Source organism: Aspergillus sclerotioniger (assembly GCF_003184525.1).
Source record: "Aspergillus sclerotioniger CBS 115572 chromosome Unknown BO94scaffold_19, whole genome shotgun sequence".
In the NCBI taxonomy this organism is placed as follows: domain Eukaryota; kingdom Fungi; phylum Ascomycota; class Eurotiomycetes; order Eurotiales; family Aspergillaceae; genus Aspergillus; species Aspergillus sclerotioniger.
Window position 1 is genome coordinate 616,937 of NW_020291009.1, and position 13,436 is coordinate 630,372.

Here is a 13,436-nt window from a genome sequence, read left to right on the forward strand (position 1 = left end):
CTCTCCTCTCCTCTCCTCTCAGAAACAGATAACTCGCCAATGAACCGTTCCGACAACGTATCGGGCACGCTATTACGACCGATTACACAGCACGGTGGGGCGATGCCCAAGAAAAAGCGTTTTGATTCCTCTTTGCTGCTCCGCTCCGGGAATAAACTCGTCAGCGCCTCGCATGGTCGCCCTTCTAGACTCGAGGGCTGACGGTCAAGGAATGCACGTCTTTCCACTTACGAGCTCTTTCAGCACCACCTCATGCCGGCCTTGCCGATAGTGTAGGGCTGTCCTGGCTGGCCCTGCTGCCTCGTCATTGGTGGTTGGGGCCCATGTGACGCCATCCCTATATTTCACTACGGCGGCCAGGTTACTCCTCCTACATATCTAACACTAACGACCTAGTACACCGCATACGTTCAGTCAATTCCAGAGCAATTCCATTAATATGTCGGTTTTCAAGACGCTGTCCCAAATGACCGTCCTTTTAAACTCCCCGATGCTTTGATCGTAAGCAATTCTCTGTAGGCTTTATGACAATCACCACAGAAACAAGCGACTTCAGTGCTTCGCCCATCTGGCCCAATCCGAGATTGCCGGATTGTTATCATACAAAGTACACCCAGTCCATAACTTCAGAGAACGTTGTCTTAGATCAGAGATATGTGCGTTTAAGACCCCGACCAGCGGTCCCAACGGACGTCTCCGCCGCGCTTCTTTGTCGAGTCTATGCACCAAACTTCACCGGCACGCGTCGCCTCGTCGCCTCGTACGGAATGCCCTTAGTAGGGCGCATAGCCGCGACCCCGGCCACGGTAGCCACCGCGATATCCTCCACGGGGCGTGAAGCCACCACGGTAGCCCCGGCCGCCTCGGAATCCACCTCGTCCACGACCACGGGCCATGCCGGGCAGGTTAGTACGCTTGGGAACGACCTGTGCATCGAGAGTTAGAGCCCAACTTCGCGAACTCATGACCTGAATCAAACAACCTACCTTCAGGTTCCGACCGCGGAAGACACTCTCGTTCAGGACCAGGGCCTGAGCCACCAAACTGGGTTCTGCGAATTCTACATAGGCATAACTGTAGATCGGATCAGCACATGAGCCCCTGACTGGCGGATGCGCTGCAACGTACCCCTTAGGTTGACCCGAAAACTTGTCCAAGAGGATAGTGACACGGTTTATTGAGCCGCAGCTTTGGAAATGTGCCTGAATCTCCTCGGGGGAGGCACCGTAGTCCACGTTACCGACGAAGACACTCCGAGCGTCGATCTCCTCTTTGTCCTCACGCAGATTCTCCGACTGCTGATCGAGTGTAGCTTGCATCTCGCGCAGCTTCGCGGCTTCGGATTCCATTTCGGCCACTCGCTTCTTCATCGCCGCAATCTCCTCCTAAAGAGTAAAAAAAAAGCGATGCATGTTAGATCAATCCAGTACGGGGCATCTCGCGGAAATCATCATGAAGCAAAAGCAAGTAAAAACGCAGAATCAAGCTCGGGGCCTTGGCTCTAGCAGCGCAAGCAGTGAACCTTACCTCATCGTCACCGGCCTCTTCCTGGTGTTCCAGGCGCTCGTCCTTAATCTCATTCTCTTCCGTAGCCATTATGATTAGAAATTTCGCGACAGTCGCGTTTTCCTTCAAGTAACGGAGTCGCAATGAAAGCTCGAGCGGCAACGGTAGCTTCCGCGGGCCTTGCCTAGCGGGCGGAGGGGGAAAATCTGCAGGGAAAATATAAGGTCCGGGAGGGTCAAAAGGTACAGGCACCCAAGTTCGAATCAGGGCCTGGGCAAGGAGGGAGAGGTAAGGATAGGTGATAGGGGGACTGGAGGGGGTAGAAATGAACGAATGTGATGCTTGCGTTGATCGACGCCGAAGTCACTGCTGCTCTTTCCGGCCTAGCAGGTTTGTCATTGGACCACTCCCGTCGGTACCGCTCTACAACAAGAAGCCCCATGATTCGGCCAACCAACCCAGGTGATGTGATGTTGGCGCACGCAGGTGGATTCTGGAGGTTAACTTGTTGGTTTCCATTCACTGAGTGCCTCTCCGAGAGTGAGGCTTTAAGCTATTCTCTCTCCCTTGTGCTGTGGGAACATCCAAGTATCACGTAAGAATGGCTGACAGCCTGGGTCTACCTACGTAATATTTACAGACGGAATAGTGTTGATAAATTACCATCTACATCACGGATGTTTATTATATGCACTGCCCTACGCAGTGTAATTTATTCATAAACAACATAGCATCATAGATAGCATCCTGGCGGAGAACAGTTGTACACAAGTATCAATCAATTAACAAATACAAACATCCTCATAGACTGATCTGAAGAACATCATTATCGTGCCTGGTTCTATGGTATGTACAAGGGGGAATTATAGAAGCGTCAACTCATGAAGATGGGAAATTGTTCTTGCGGAAAGATACTTTCTCGACCGCGACCGTCTCAACCCCATTGGCGTCCGTCTTCAACTGGTAAACATATAACACCAGAACATCGCCTTGGATCTGCAGAGCATTAGTATACTGCAGCAACCCATGTAGCGGAGCGCGACGTACATCCATCAAACAGAAACTCGGGGTCGGCTCCTCCCCTTCCGGCCAATACCCCGTGCTCATGGCTCCGGTAGCACTTCCCGGGTTGACAAAGAACCTGCCTTCCAGTTCGAAGGCTTCAAAACGATGAGTGCCGCCCCACAGCAGTATGTCTACATCCATCTGGCGTGCAGCGATGAGCAGAGCATCGGCGTCCCCGGGGGGGATGATGGTGTGGCCATGAGTGAAGCCGATGCGAAGACTACCGTGAGTCACGACTTTGGAGAGAGGGAGGTTGGGAGAGTCGACATCAAAGTCTCCTTTGACCAATTGCAAGTCTGGGGCGACCTGCCGGAGGAGCTCGAAAGTGCTTCGATCGGTGAGATTGCCGAGACAGAGGATCTGGCCGATCTTGCCGGGCGTCAGGAGTTTCCGAAACTGCGCTCGTGTCAATCGAGAACGGGGGACTGCAGCACTGAGGGGAGGATCAGAATGAAGGGAGTGATGGTGCGCACCTTGGCCGGGAGGTCCTAGCGATTAGGAGTCAGCAGACAGATCAAGATGCGAAGACGCGACACGGGGGCCTACGGGGGCTCTGTCGGGGATGAAGAGGTCACCAATGACCAGGACCAGGCGCGAAGTCATCCTGGAAGAGGCAGCAAGAACTTAAGGGCCCATTCCAAATGGGCGCTTTGTCGGAGGGATGGCTAGTGATGATGGAAATTAAGCTACGTATGACTATCAGTTGCTCCTCCGGCTCGATGGAGCTCCGCGGGGAAAGCTGATGCCTGGCGCTGATGCCTGGCTTGCACTGCCCTAAGCCCTATCCTGCAGTCCCTTTGGGATTAGCCTCGAGGTCATTTGGCAGGAGGCATCTTCTATAGTTCTAGTACTATATCTACCTATATGCTCCTGATAGCAATCTAGGTGCTCATAAATAGGCCAAATGTAAGAGATCGTAAGCCTTTCACGGTATCATGTTGAGTATAAAAATTGCCGACCAACGGCTCATTTAACAGACCATTATTCTTGGCCCCAGTTCAAGGCCATCCGGTCACTGCTAATCTGATAGTCTTTCAACATCTTGAGTACATCCTCCACCTTGGTGGCTTCGGCGACAATACGGGCATTCTCGGAGCTCACCAGACCCTCTTGGACAGAGGTCTGGATCCATTGCAGCAGTCCATTCCAGTAACCGTTGATGTTAAGTAGGACGATCCCCGCTTTGTGAATCCCAAGCTGGTTCCAGGTTGTCATTTCCATGAGCTCTTCCATGGTGCCAAATCCTCCAGCTAGTGCAACGAAACCAGACCCAGGACCGCCTTCCAGGACTTTCTGGGCCATTAATTTCTTGCGAGTGTGCATATCGGGGACAACCGTAACCATGCCAAAGTTGGACTCCTGAACGGACTGGTTCACAATGCGCTCGGCCGCCTTGCCTTCCTTGCTGCCCGAGTCCTTGTAGCCTTCTTCAACCTCCACCAAAGCTTGGGGGATTATCCCCTGGACTGATTTGGGCCCTGCTAATGATACCAGTGTTTTCGCGAGCTCCCCCATAATTCCAACAGTGCCGCCACCGTAGACAAGCTGCACATTATGCATGTGGAATTCTTGGGCAAGCGTGCGAGCTGCTTCTAGATGGCTTGGGGAGTTGCCCGCCTGTGAGCCACAGCTAATATGAGGTTAGTATGAGAACGTCTCGGAATATGGACAGCTCGAGGGAAGAAAGCCTACAAGACACAAACCACCGCGGGTTTCACTTGCTGGGGATCCATGATGACTTTCGGTTGGAGGGACAAGAAGAGGTGCAGAGGTTTTCTGTTTAATTGATCTAGGCCAGAGGATCGAAGGGATACATATATATAGTCTTGCTTTGGTGACTGAAGGAGGAACCGAGCAAAGGCCGGTAGATACTAGGTAGTCAGCCCGGCCAGCTGGGAAAGACCCACTTTGGGAGAACCAAGGCTCCCCAATGTTCGTGGTTGGATCCAACACCAACAACAACCCTCCATGACAGCATGTGGGCGCTGCAAGCGACCAGGATATGGTCGGCCAAGTCAGCTCAGAGAGATTCATGTGCCATCGGACCGACCGCTGGGAGCCGATCGCATGAAATATCCGTCCTTGAAAGAAGTCACAATTGCTGTAAAGCCCTGAATGCCTTCCTGACTCTGTCCTGGCCAGACCTGAGCGATGGATAAGAACATGCAGCCACGCTGACTGTTAATACTCCTTGGAATTGTCACGGGGACCAATCTGGGAATCGGAGGGTTGATTCAGTGAGATTGCCGGCATGGATGCTACTCGTCAATGGGCCGGCTGTGGCTGTCTGTGGCTACTAGGATCTCCATCGGACAGAGCCATGGATTACCTCTGTAGCTTCTACCCAGCTACTGTATCTAGATCTAGATATATGTAACAATAAGGCCAGTATTTGGAGCCGCATAGGTAGTAAGGATATGGAGTATGTGGATGTCATTTGTATGAGTCAAGCGACGAGGATGATCGCGGAGAAAATCGTGGGACGGAAGGTTCCGCCCGTTGGGGACAATGGCCTCTTCCGGCCGATAGAAGGCAAGGGGAAAAGAAAAAAAAGGGGGGATTTTCTGAACAATTGCGAGAGAAACCGCCCAAACCATCGCCATACTCTTCTTTTTCACCAATTCCCGTCACCTTCTCACTCTCACACCCTCCTCAAGTCGGGTCGCATCGAATCACCCGGATTCCACCCTTGCGCTAAGGCTGGGAAGCGTATACTTGATCAGGCCCGGCGATCCCCGAGAGCACCCATGGTAGTTCCCCCCCCTCCATAGCGACAGAGTTATCGTTATCCTCGTCTACCCCGCAGGCTCTCCGTCGAGAGCCGAAACTGTCGCAACCCTGGCGGCCAAACGGACGCAGCAGCGCCTGAGCCTGATTTCCAGGCACCTGGATCAGCGCCTCCCGTTGCCGGACCTTAACACCCCCTTCTCGACCGAGAGGAATTCGCGTCCTCCCGACGACATTGAATATAAACCCCTCGATCGCACAGCTGCCACTCCTACTTCTCCTTCCTCTCCCTCTCCTCCTTCTCCATCTCCATCCCCCGCCGCCAAAATGTCCTCTCAAGCCCCTCACCCCACCCTGTTGATCCCAGGGCCCATCGAGTTCGATGATGCTGTCCTCCAGTCCATGGCTCACTATGCGTAAGTTCAATTACCCACCTGACTACCTCCATTGCCCCCTCATTGACACCTTCTCGATTCTAGTGAGAGCCATGTCGCTCCCGGTTTCGTCAAGACATTCGGAGAGACCCTGTCCTTGGTCCGGAAGCTCTTCCAGTCCACCAACCCAGCCGCTCAGCCCTTCGTCATCTCTGGTAGCGGCACCCTAGGTTGGGATATCGTGGCCTCCAACCTGATTGAGAAGGGCGAGAATGCCCTGGTCCTGCACACTGGCTACTTCGCCGACTCCTTCGCTACCTGCTTGGAGACCTACGGCGCCAATGCCACCCAGCTCAAGGCCCCAATCGGTGAACGCCCCTCCTTCGAGGAAATCGAACAGGCTCTCAAGGAGAAGCCCTACAAGCTCATCACCATCACCCACGTTGACACCTCGACCGGTGTGCTCAGCGACATCAAGCGCGTGGCCGAGATTGTCCGTCGCGTCAGCCCCGAGACCCTGGTCGTCGTCGATGGTGTCTGCAGTGTCGGTTGCGAGGAGGTCGCCTTTGATGAGTGGGATCTCGATGTCGTTCTCACTGCCAGCCAGAAGGCCATCGGCTGCCCGCCCGGCCTCAGTATCCTGATGCTGTCTGGCCGTGCCATCGATACCTTCAAGTCCCGCAAGACGCCCCCGTCCTCCTACTACTCCTCCATCGCCAACTGGCTCCCCATCATGCAGAACTACGAAAACTTCAAGCCCTCCTACTTCGCTACCCCTCCCACCCAGCTCGTCCACGCTCTGCACACTACCCTCTCCCAGATCACCGCCCGCCCCATGGCCGAGCGCTTCGCCGTCCACGCTCACGCCTCCGAGCGCGTCAAGGCTGCCGTTGCCGAACTCGGCCTGGAGCAGGTTGCTTCCAAGCGGGAGAACCAGGCCCACGCCATGACGGCCATCTGGCTGCCGGAGGGTCTGGCTCCCCCCGATGTCCTGCCTGGTCTGCTGAAGCGCGGTGTGATCTTTGCAGCGGGTCTGCACAAGCAGGTTGCGACCAAGTACATCCGATTCGGACACATGGGCGTGAGCGTCACGGATCCCAACCGTTCGGATATCGACAAGGCCATCGCCGCCTTGAAGGAAGCCGTCTCGGAGGCGAAGCAAGCCAAGGGAATCTAATGACCACAAAATAAATTACTATTACGATCTATCAATATACAAAAAATGAAATAAAAATATGAATATCAAACAACGTGCACGCCCTTACCCCTCCTAGAGTCACACTATCTAGCTATCCATTCCGTAGTAAAGCCCGATCTCGGACATATCGCCGATAGTGATACAGATTACCATATCGGGTTATCATTTCCCGCCGAATCCTGCTCCCCACTTGGCCTAAATACTATAGACTATATCCTTCGTCATGTTAGGTGATGAACTCCTATGTCAAGAGGGGTTGCTTTCAGATATCTGATTAATTGGAATAGTCTTCTAAATCAATCCAAGCCTCTACGTACTCCTAGTTTCATACCACACTCGATAGAAATATTGTGCGTGGTAAGCCCATCAAGATACACATAGTGCCTCGGTAATATATACACCGGTCACTTTAACTCTACATAGTATGTAGAGTAATAATAGATCATGGATACGCAGCATCTGTGAACACTGCACTATACCAGATTTAAAATTTCTGCTCTAGTATGTCATGTGATCGAAGTACGTGTTGTCTAGTTCGTTTTATGTCTTCATGATTCTTCTTCTCCATCCTCTTGTCATGCTTTCCCGCATGTTGAGTTGAAATATCGAGAATCATGATTTTCCTGAAATCTGAGCTTATATGCTTATATTCCGAGTATGCATTGCGAATGGAGAACAGTCCAAATCAAGAGAACGGTGGAATTCCTTCTTGCGAGGCGGCGATCTATCTCCGGCTTCCGGGAAATACTGGCAGGCAGGCAGGCAGGCAGACCAAAACGATTCATCCAAGACGGGAGTAAATCTGTCTTCCGACAGAAGGTATAGTATATTTGAGGGGGCGCAATAGCTGATGATCCTGACTCGTGACACTCCATTCGGGGCAAATGACAACAAAAAAACATGGACAGGGAAAACGAACCAGAATAAAGATAGGAAAGATGAAGGAATATAAGGAATTACAAGAATCGGTAGGGTGGTAAGGATAACAAGAGAGGGGTATGGAGTAAGTAATATGCTGGACACTCGTCATGCTTTCCAGCAGCCTCGTCTTTACATGAGCTGAGCTATGAATGAATTATAAGGCTTCCGTGAACATCAAACGGTGCTTCTCTTTTTTTTGGTTTTCTTTTCTATGGTCTGTCGAAGGCTCCCCCGTCCCCGCCAGGTCAAGCTTCCGCTTCTCCTCTACGCAAGGCCAGGAATGCCCGCACATCGGTCACATATTGCAAAGCTTCTAACATGGGGACGAGATGGAGCAAACCATTATCTGTTGGATCATTAATCCAACCCTCGATCGGGATAGCATTATCTGTCGCTGGCGTTAGAAACGACCAACGCATAGTGAGAGCTGCCTAGGTCGATACGCACCTTCGTGAAAAATATAACTCATAGGACTGTTGTCCAGAATCATCACCTTACTCAAATCAGGCTCCACCGAGCTGAGATCTTTGATATAGGCGCCGTTCCGAAAGGTACAGTGTTGACGGTAATACCGCGCCTGGAAGTATTTCCGCTCTTGCTCAAGCCAGTCAATGACTGGATCGGCATACTCTTGCACACTGGCCGTGAATATGACCAGCTTGTACCACTTGCAGATCTTGCGCAAGAACTCATCGCAATGCGGCCGCTTATGTACGTAGTATAAGATGGGATGCTGCGGGCCGAGTGTCGTGGGCGGTCCACCGGGTGTGAGAGCGGTCGTCATCGGCGTGGATAGCTTGACCTCCACCATGTGGCCACTAGACATGCGGCCACCCTTGGCCAGTGAATGGATCAGAGTCTCATCCAGGTCAAGGACCAGGGTCTTTTGCGGACTTTTAGGGCTGCGGAGGTTGGCCGTGTAAGACGGCACACGGGGTGGAATCAGCGGGCGAGGAGGTACCGGGGAATGCGGGTACCTGGTGACGCGGTGCACAGACGGAGACGTGGGAGATTTGAGGCTGTCGAGATTGAGAGGCCCTTGAGCCCCATTTTCCGGTGCCTGACGGAGATCGGCGCTTTGGGACCGACGTTGCCTCTGTCGCTTAACCTCTTCGCTATGGAGCTTGATCCGGATCGAACGTCGAGGAGCGGTCTCATCTGGCACCGGCTCTGGAGTTGCTTTGGAGGGCCGAGACCGACCACTGCTGAGTCCCTTGCTGCCCCTCCGATCCCCTTCAGATTCGGACGTGCTTGAGGCGATGGAATCCCGTGATACATGACTTTTTGCCCTTCGTGAAGCACCGGTGCGTCGCTTGCTTTCCGCTTGTCGACTACCTCTGCCCGTCGTCGTTGTGCCAGTTGATTTTGGGCGAGTAGATACGGACCGTCGCAGCTTTCTCACTGGAGCCATGAGGGAGTAATGACCGTCTTCGTCTTGAAAGCACTGAGCAACATAAAACCCAGGAGCGGCTAACGTGGATAGAATAAACTTAATCGTTTCAGCGATCGCATCAAAGAATCGCTGACCAACGAATCCTAAGGTGCCTCTCGTAGCAAACGAACCATCTTTGTGAATGCTTCGTAACAGTGGTGATTTTTCGTCAAACGTAATCTCATGGCAATCTACGTCCTCTGCGTCATGGCCCTTCTCGGGGGCCTCGGCCGAGTGAAAGTTGTCCTCGCTGTACGACCGGAGTTTCGCAAGGTCGCCGGGCTCGCTCGCTCTAGAGACGTCTCCCTGAGAACGTGAACGCTGGCGGCTTCGACTTGGGAGGGAGGACTGGCCAATGACTCGAGACGAGAGGATGTTGAGCGAGTTCATCTTCCCACACGGCCCACGGGTGTCCGGGCTGGCGCAGGTGTCTAGAGGGAGAAGGAGCGTGGGTCAGCAAGCAATCACTTGTACAAGGCACTCGAGGCCGGCAATGGAACGGGCATCCGGGAGCATTTCTGAATGCGACGATGCGACGAGCCACGCCATCGGGGCCTACGGACCTCAATGCGCCAGTCGACAACCCGTGCTTCGGAATCACCGTTACCCCGACCTGCTCGACGGCGGAATGACGACAGGTTGATCCGCTAGAGGGAACGGGCGGAAAGGAGGGCCCGAACGAGCGGAGTTTAGGAGGCGACGAGAGGTAGGCCTCGCGAGAGGTGAGGAGGGAGGGAACAGGAGGGGGAGGAGATGGCGGACAGCAGCCGATGCAGCAGCAGCCGGATGGGAAGTCGGTTGAGGGCGAAGGGCGAAGCAGAGAAAGTGTGGGGAGAGCCTGAGGAGGCGGCCTGGCGGCTTACTGGCCGTATGGTACTGATACGTTGGGCCGAGCGGCAGTTGAGGAAGAAAGCGGGCAAATTCTCCCTCCGTCACATCCCACCATCATCTTCTCCTCCTCCTCTTCCCCCTCCCCTCCTCCCCCGTCATTCCTCCCCCTCCCTCCCAACTCCCTCCCCTCTCGTGGATCTTATCAGTCTCCAGTTGGAGCTGCGGCTAGAAAACCTTGTCGGTCCAAATCCGAGGGATTTCTTAGTCATCCTTAAAGGTATGTCCCGTTTGCGACATCGTGACTCCTCCATCTTCTCACAGTGTGGGTGCCTGTCCAGGAAGCCATTGAAGCTTGCTAAAACCCCAAATACTATTCATCAGCTCAACACGGGACCTCTCAGCGATCATCGCGACCATGCCATCCAACTCTGTGGCCCTGACGCCTGGGTTGGCGTCCTTCCTCAAGTCCTTGAAGACCAATCCAATCGATACATCCATTGACGATCTGATCTCGTGCGTCCCCGGCGTCATATCACTTCTTGTCGCAACTGCTCGTGCGCCATACTGACCCGCATCTAGGCTCTTGAAGCGCAGACAGATTCGCCATTCTAGATCGTGCGCCACGGCGACTGCCTACCTCCTGCGCAGTGTCATCTCGGCCTGCCGGACGTCGGATGCAAACAAATTGATCGAGCGGGTCCAATATGTCGGGAGGCGCGTGATGGCGGCCCAGCCTCGGGAGATGGTAGTCGGCAACATTGTCAGACGTGTGCTCGGATTGATCCGCGACGAGGCGGAAGACGACAGAGACGGGGACTTCACTCTGAGCGAAGCCGGCTCGGAGAGCCAACCCCAGACCCCTCGTGCCTTGGATGGTCAGTACTGACTCATAGCGCATGGAACCTGGATGGCGTGAGCTAACCACCATCGCCATCCGTAGACCCCTCCGAAGTTCTATCTTATCGCCATGACGGCTCCGATCGGTCATCTTCGAGACAGCCCTTCACCTCGCTGTCGGCTACACCCATCTCTATGTTCAGTCTTCTCTCACACCCAGAGCCCGAGACTTCTCTGCCTGGTACTCCGGCCTCCGCTTCCCCGCCCGGCCGGCTGCTGGGCCACAGCCACAACAAGGACATCCGTGCCGAAGTCCTCGACGGAATCAACGAAATTATCGATGAGTTGGGCCAAGTAGACGACCAGATTGCGGCCTATGCCCTCGAACACATCCACTCCAACGAAATTATTCTCACACACACCTCTTCGACCACCGTCCAGAAATTCCTGCTGAAGGCTGCAGCCAAGCGGAAGTTTACTGTGATCCATGCGGAGTCTTATCCTAACAACCATGAAGCGACTCACGCCACCGTCAGCGGCCAGGCCCCCAAGGACGACGACATCCTGAGCACCGAGGCTTTCCAGAAGCCTTTGATTGCTCTGGGCATTACCGTGATCCTGATCCCCGACTCCGCGGTCTTCGCGCTTATGTCCCGTGTCAACAAGGTTATTTTGGGCACGCACTCTGTCCTCGCCAATGGTGGATTGGTGGCTGCGGCTGGCACACGGGTTATCGCCCGTGCGGCTAAGGTGCACCAGACTCCAGTGGTGGTCGTGAGCGGTGTTTACAAGCTCAGCCCGGTCTATCCCTTCGACTTCGACTCGTTGATCGAGTATGGCGACGTCAGCAAGGTGATCGGCTACGAAGACGGGGATTTGGTGGATCAGATCGACGTGCAGAACCCGCTGTACGACTATGTCCCGGCGGAACTGATTGATCTTTACATCACTAACCTGTAAGTCCCCTGCCTTGCCTGTAGACTCCGCGGAACTGACATGATATCTCACTACAGGGGAGGCCATGCGCCGTCTTATCTTTACCGTATCGTTTCGGACCACTACCGCAAGGAGGACATCAACGTCTGATTGCTTTGACGCAAAGATCAGAGATGACAATGGACCAATGTGAAACAGTCAATGGGATTGCACATAGCTGCATCATGACATGCAAAAGTACGGTTATAAAAGGCGTAAGGGCATTGACAATGGAACGCAACGATACCCGGGAATTTGTATGGGAGCGTCTTATCGATATGATAGAGCTAGCATGTACTCCGTAGCTTACATCACTACCGATCTGTCTGGTGCGACAGACCCGAATTTACAGACACCACAAGTAGTGTTTTTGAAGGATTTGATATTTTAGGGCCCTCCCAAAGAAATAAATCATGGCGCCATCTTTTATGGATATATCAATCGTAGTAGCTGCAAGGGTATTTGCAGGGTCATCCGTCCTGAACCATCAATTCCAGACCATAGACTGTGCCTCCCGAGCTTCCATGGAATGGGCCCCCTGTCCCGAATATCATCATTTCCGCTTTGATGGGTTATTTAAGAGCGGGGCTTCTCCTTCTTCTCCTTCCAGAGAGCGAGCAGACCGACACCGGAGACCTTGACGACCTTGAAACGGACACCGGGAATATCACCCTTGGCCTTGCCCTTACGACCGAAACCGGCGAGGAGGACCTCGTCGTTCTCATCGATGAAGTTCAAGCAACCATCGTTGGGGACTAAACATATAGTTAGCGAGGTTCCTCATTCATTTGTTCCCCCATCTGAATCCAATGTATATTCCTCCCCTCTTCATTGATATCACCAACACTGCACTCCATTCCACATTGAAAACCGGGGGGAAGATAAAGAAAAGGATTACCCACCGAAAGCGGTAACCTTCTTGCCGTTCTTGATGAGCTGGACCTTGACACACTTGCGAATGGCGGAGTTGGGCTGCTTGGCCTCAACACCGACCTTCTCGAGGACGATACCCTTGGCGTGGGAGGCACCTCCGAAGGGAGAGGACTTGTAGGCGGTACCGAGGAGGCGCTTCTTGTAGTGAAGATCGGCCCAGCGGTTCTCACGACGGGTGGTCGCGAGCTTGCGGGCGGCGTTCAAACCACGGGGCTGTCCCTTACCCATCTTGTCGGATTATGTTCGAAGGACGGTGAACTGATAAGAGCAAAAATTGCGTTAGAAACGGTTCCTTCTTCTTATTTCCTCGATTTTGCGGATAGGTTGGTGGCGTGCGGGCGGGTAACGAGACTCCGTGATTTAGGTATTGGGGGTATGTCTTTTCTCCTTCCTCCTTCTTCCCTTCCTGGATCCGCGCAATCGAGAAATTTCGAATATAAGGGGGGTGGGCTCTATACGTACCGAACTGATGGATAAATTGGCTGGATGGGGGATGGTTGTCGAAAGTCGAAGGGGGTTCGCTTTCACGGCCGGCGGTCGCTCGACTAGATCGAAAATGTTCTGCTGTGCGCCTTCGCCCTAAACGGCCGCTAAGCGAGGCACGGGACTCGGCGTCGGAGAAACATCCCCTCCCTCC

The 13,436-nt window shown here is 53.6% G+C and overlaps 7 protein-coding genes across 7 annotated transcripts; 2 read left to right on the forward strand and 5 right to left on the reverse strand.

The window, feature by feature from the left end:
* Window positions 1-487: 487 nt before the first annotated feature.
* Window positions 488-1,720, reverse strand: BO94DRAFT_123574 (RNA-binding domain-containing protein). The gene is made up of 3 exons (XM_025605590.1): window positions 1,528-1,720; window positions 987-1,385; window positions 488-926 (listed from the first exon to the last, which is right to left on the reverse strand). Exons 1-3 carry the CDS (start codon window positions 1,594-1,596, stop codon window positions 774-776), a joined length of 621 nt encoding a protein of 206 aa, XP_025466054.1. The 5' UTR covers window positions 1,597-1,720; the 3' UTR covers window positions 488-773.
* A 537-nt stretch (window positions 1,721-2,257) lies between these two features.
* BO94DRAFT_536740 (vacuolar protein sorting-associated protein 29) lies at window positions 2,258-3,262 on the reverse strand. Its single transcript, XM_025612094.1, has 4 exons — window positions 3,118-3,262; window positions 3,045-3,059; window positions 2,554-2,967; window positions 2,258-2,502 (listed from the first exon to the last, which is right to left on the reverse strand). The coding sequence occupies exons 1-4, from the start codon at window positions 3,172-3,174 to the stop codon at window positions 2,386-2,388; spliced, it is 603 nt and encodes a 200-aa protein (XP_025466055.1). The 5' UTR covers window positions 3,175-3,262; the 3' UTR covers window positions 2,258-2,385.
* Window positions 3,263-3,552: 290 nt separating this feature from the next.
* Window positions 3,553-4,304, reverse strand: BO94DRAFT_469527 (LOG family protein; the record flags this gene model as incomplete). The annotated part of the gene is made up of 2 exons (XM_025608290.1): window positions 3,553-4,201; window positions 4,264-4,304. The coding sequence occupies 2 exons, from the start codon at window positions 4,302-4,304 to the stop codon at window positions 3,553-3,555; spliced, it is 690 nt and encodes a 229-aa protein (XP_025466056.1).
* An 870-nt stretch (window positions 4,305-5,174) lies between these two features.
* Window positions 5,175-6,919, forward strand: BO94DRAFT_536742 (alanine--glyoxylate transaminase). Its single transcript, XM_025612095.1, has 2 exons — window positions 5,175-5,714; window positions 5,778-6,919. The coding sequence occupies exons 1-2, from the start codon at window positions 5,626-5,628 to the stop codon at window positions 6,847-6,849; spliced, it is 1,161 nt and encodes a 386-aa protein (XP_025466057.1). The 5' UTR covers window positions 5,175-5,625; the 3' UTR covers window positions 6,850-6,919.
* A 1,117-nt stretch (window positions 6,920-8,036) lies between these two features.
* nemA (Nem1-Spo7 phosphatase catalytic subunit NEM1) lies at window positions 8,037-9,613 on the reverse strand (the record flags this gene model as incomplete). The annotated part of the gene is made up of 2 exons (XM_025613345.1): window positions 8,037-8,179; window positions 8,239-9,613. The coding sequence occupies 2 exons, from the start codon at window positions 9,611-9,613 to the stop codon at window positions 8,037-8,039; spliced, it is 1,518 nt and encodes a 505-aa protein (XP_025466058.1).
* A 587-nt stretch (window positions 9,614-10,200) lies between these two features.
* Window positions 10,201-12,256, forward strand: BO94DRAFT_536744 (translation initiation factor eIF2B subunit beta). Its single transcript, XM_025612096.1, has 5 exons — window positions 10,201-10,331; window positions 10,392-10,567; window positions 10,634-10,929; window positions 10,995-11,847; window positions 11,905-12,256. The coding sequence occupies exons 2-5, from the start codon at window positions 10,470-10,472 to the stop codon at window positions 11,975-11,977; spliced, it is 1,320 nt and encodes a 439-aa protein (XP_025466059.1). The 5' UTR covers window positions 10,201-10,331; window positions 10,392-10,469; the 3' UTR covers window positions 11,978-12,256.
* Window positions 12,163-13,301, reverse strand: rps23 (40S ribosomal protein uS12). The gene is made up of 3 exons (XM_025612097.1): window positions 13,262-13,301; window positions 12,769-13,057; window positions 12,163-12,621 (listed from the first exon to the last, which is right to left on the reverse strand). The coding sequence occupies exons 2-3, from the start codon at window positions 13,025-13,027 to the stop codon at window positions 12,443-12,445; spliced, it is 438 nt and encodes a 145-aa protein (XP_025466060.1). The 5' UTR covers window positions 13,028-13,057; window positions 13,262-13,301; the 3' UTR covers window positions 12,163-12,442.
* Window positions 13,302-13,436: the final 135 nt, after the last annotated feature.

Coding starts and splice junctions, on each gene's coding strand:
- BO94DRAFT_123574 (XM_025605590.1), bottom strand. CDS start 1,596: ATGGCTACGGAAGAGAATGAGATTAAGGACGAGCGCCTGGAACACCAG. Junction 1,386..1,527: donor AAGAGGCCGGTGACGATGAG/GTAAGGTTCACT, acceptor TTTACTCTTTAG/GAGGAGATTGCGGCGATGAA. Junction 927..986: donor TCCGCGGTCGGAACCTGAAG/GTAGGTTGTTTG, acceptor CTCGATGCACAG/GTCGTTCCCAAGCGTACTAA.
- BO94DRAFT_536740 (XM_025612094.1), bottom strand. CDS start 3,174: ATGACTTCGCGCCTGGTCCTGGTCATTGGTGACCTCTTCATCCCCGAC. Junction 2,503..2,553: donor CGAGTTTCTGTTTGATGGAT/GTACGTCGCGCT, acceptor AATGCTCTGCAG/ATCCAAGGCGATGTTCTGGT.
- BO94DRAFT_536742 (XM_025612095.1), top strand. CDS start 5,626: ATGTCCTCTCAAGCCCCTCACCCCACCCTGTTGATCCCAGGGCCCATC. Junction 5,715..5,777: donor CAGTCCATGGCTCACTATGC/GTAAGTTCAATT, acceptor TCTCGATTCTAG/TGAGAGCCATGTCGCTCCCG.
- BO94DRAFT_536744 (XM_025612096.1), top strand. CDS start 10,470: ATGCCATCCAACTCTGTGGCCCTGACGCCTGGGTTGGCGTCCTTCCTC. Junction 10,568..10,633: donor TCCATTGACGATCTGATCTC/GTGCGTCCCCGG, acceptor ACCCGCATCTAG/GCTCTTGAAGCGCAGACAGA. Junction 10,930..10,994: donor GACCCCTCGTGCCTTGGATG/GTCAGTACTGAC, acceptor CGCCATCCGTAG/ACCCCTCCGAAGTTCTATCT.
- rps23 (XM_025612097.1), bottom strand. CDS start 13,027: ATGGGTAAGGGACAGCCCCGTGGTTTGAACGCCGCCCGCAAGCTCGCG. Junction 12,622..12,768: donor CAAGAAGGTTACCGCTTTCG/GTGGGTAATCCT, acceptor CTATATGTTTAG/TCCCCAACGATGGTTGCTTG.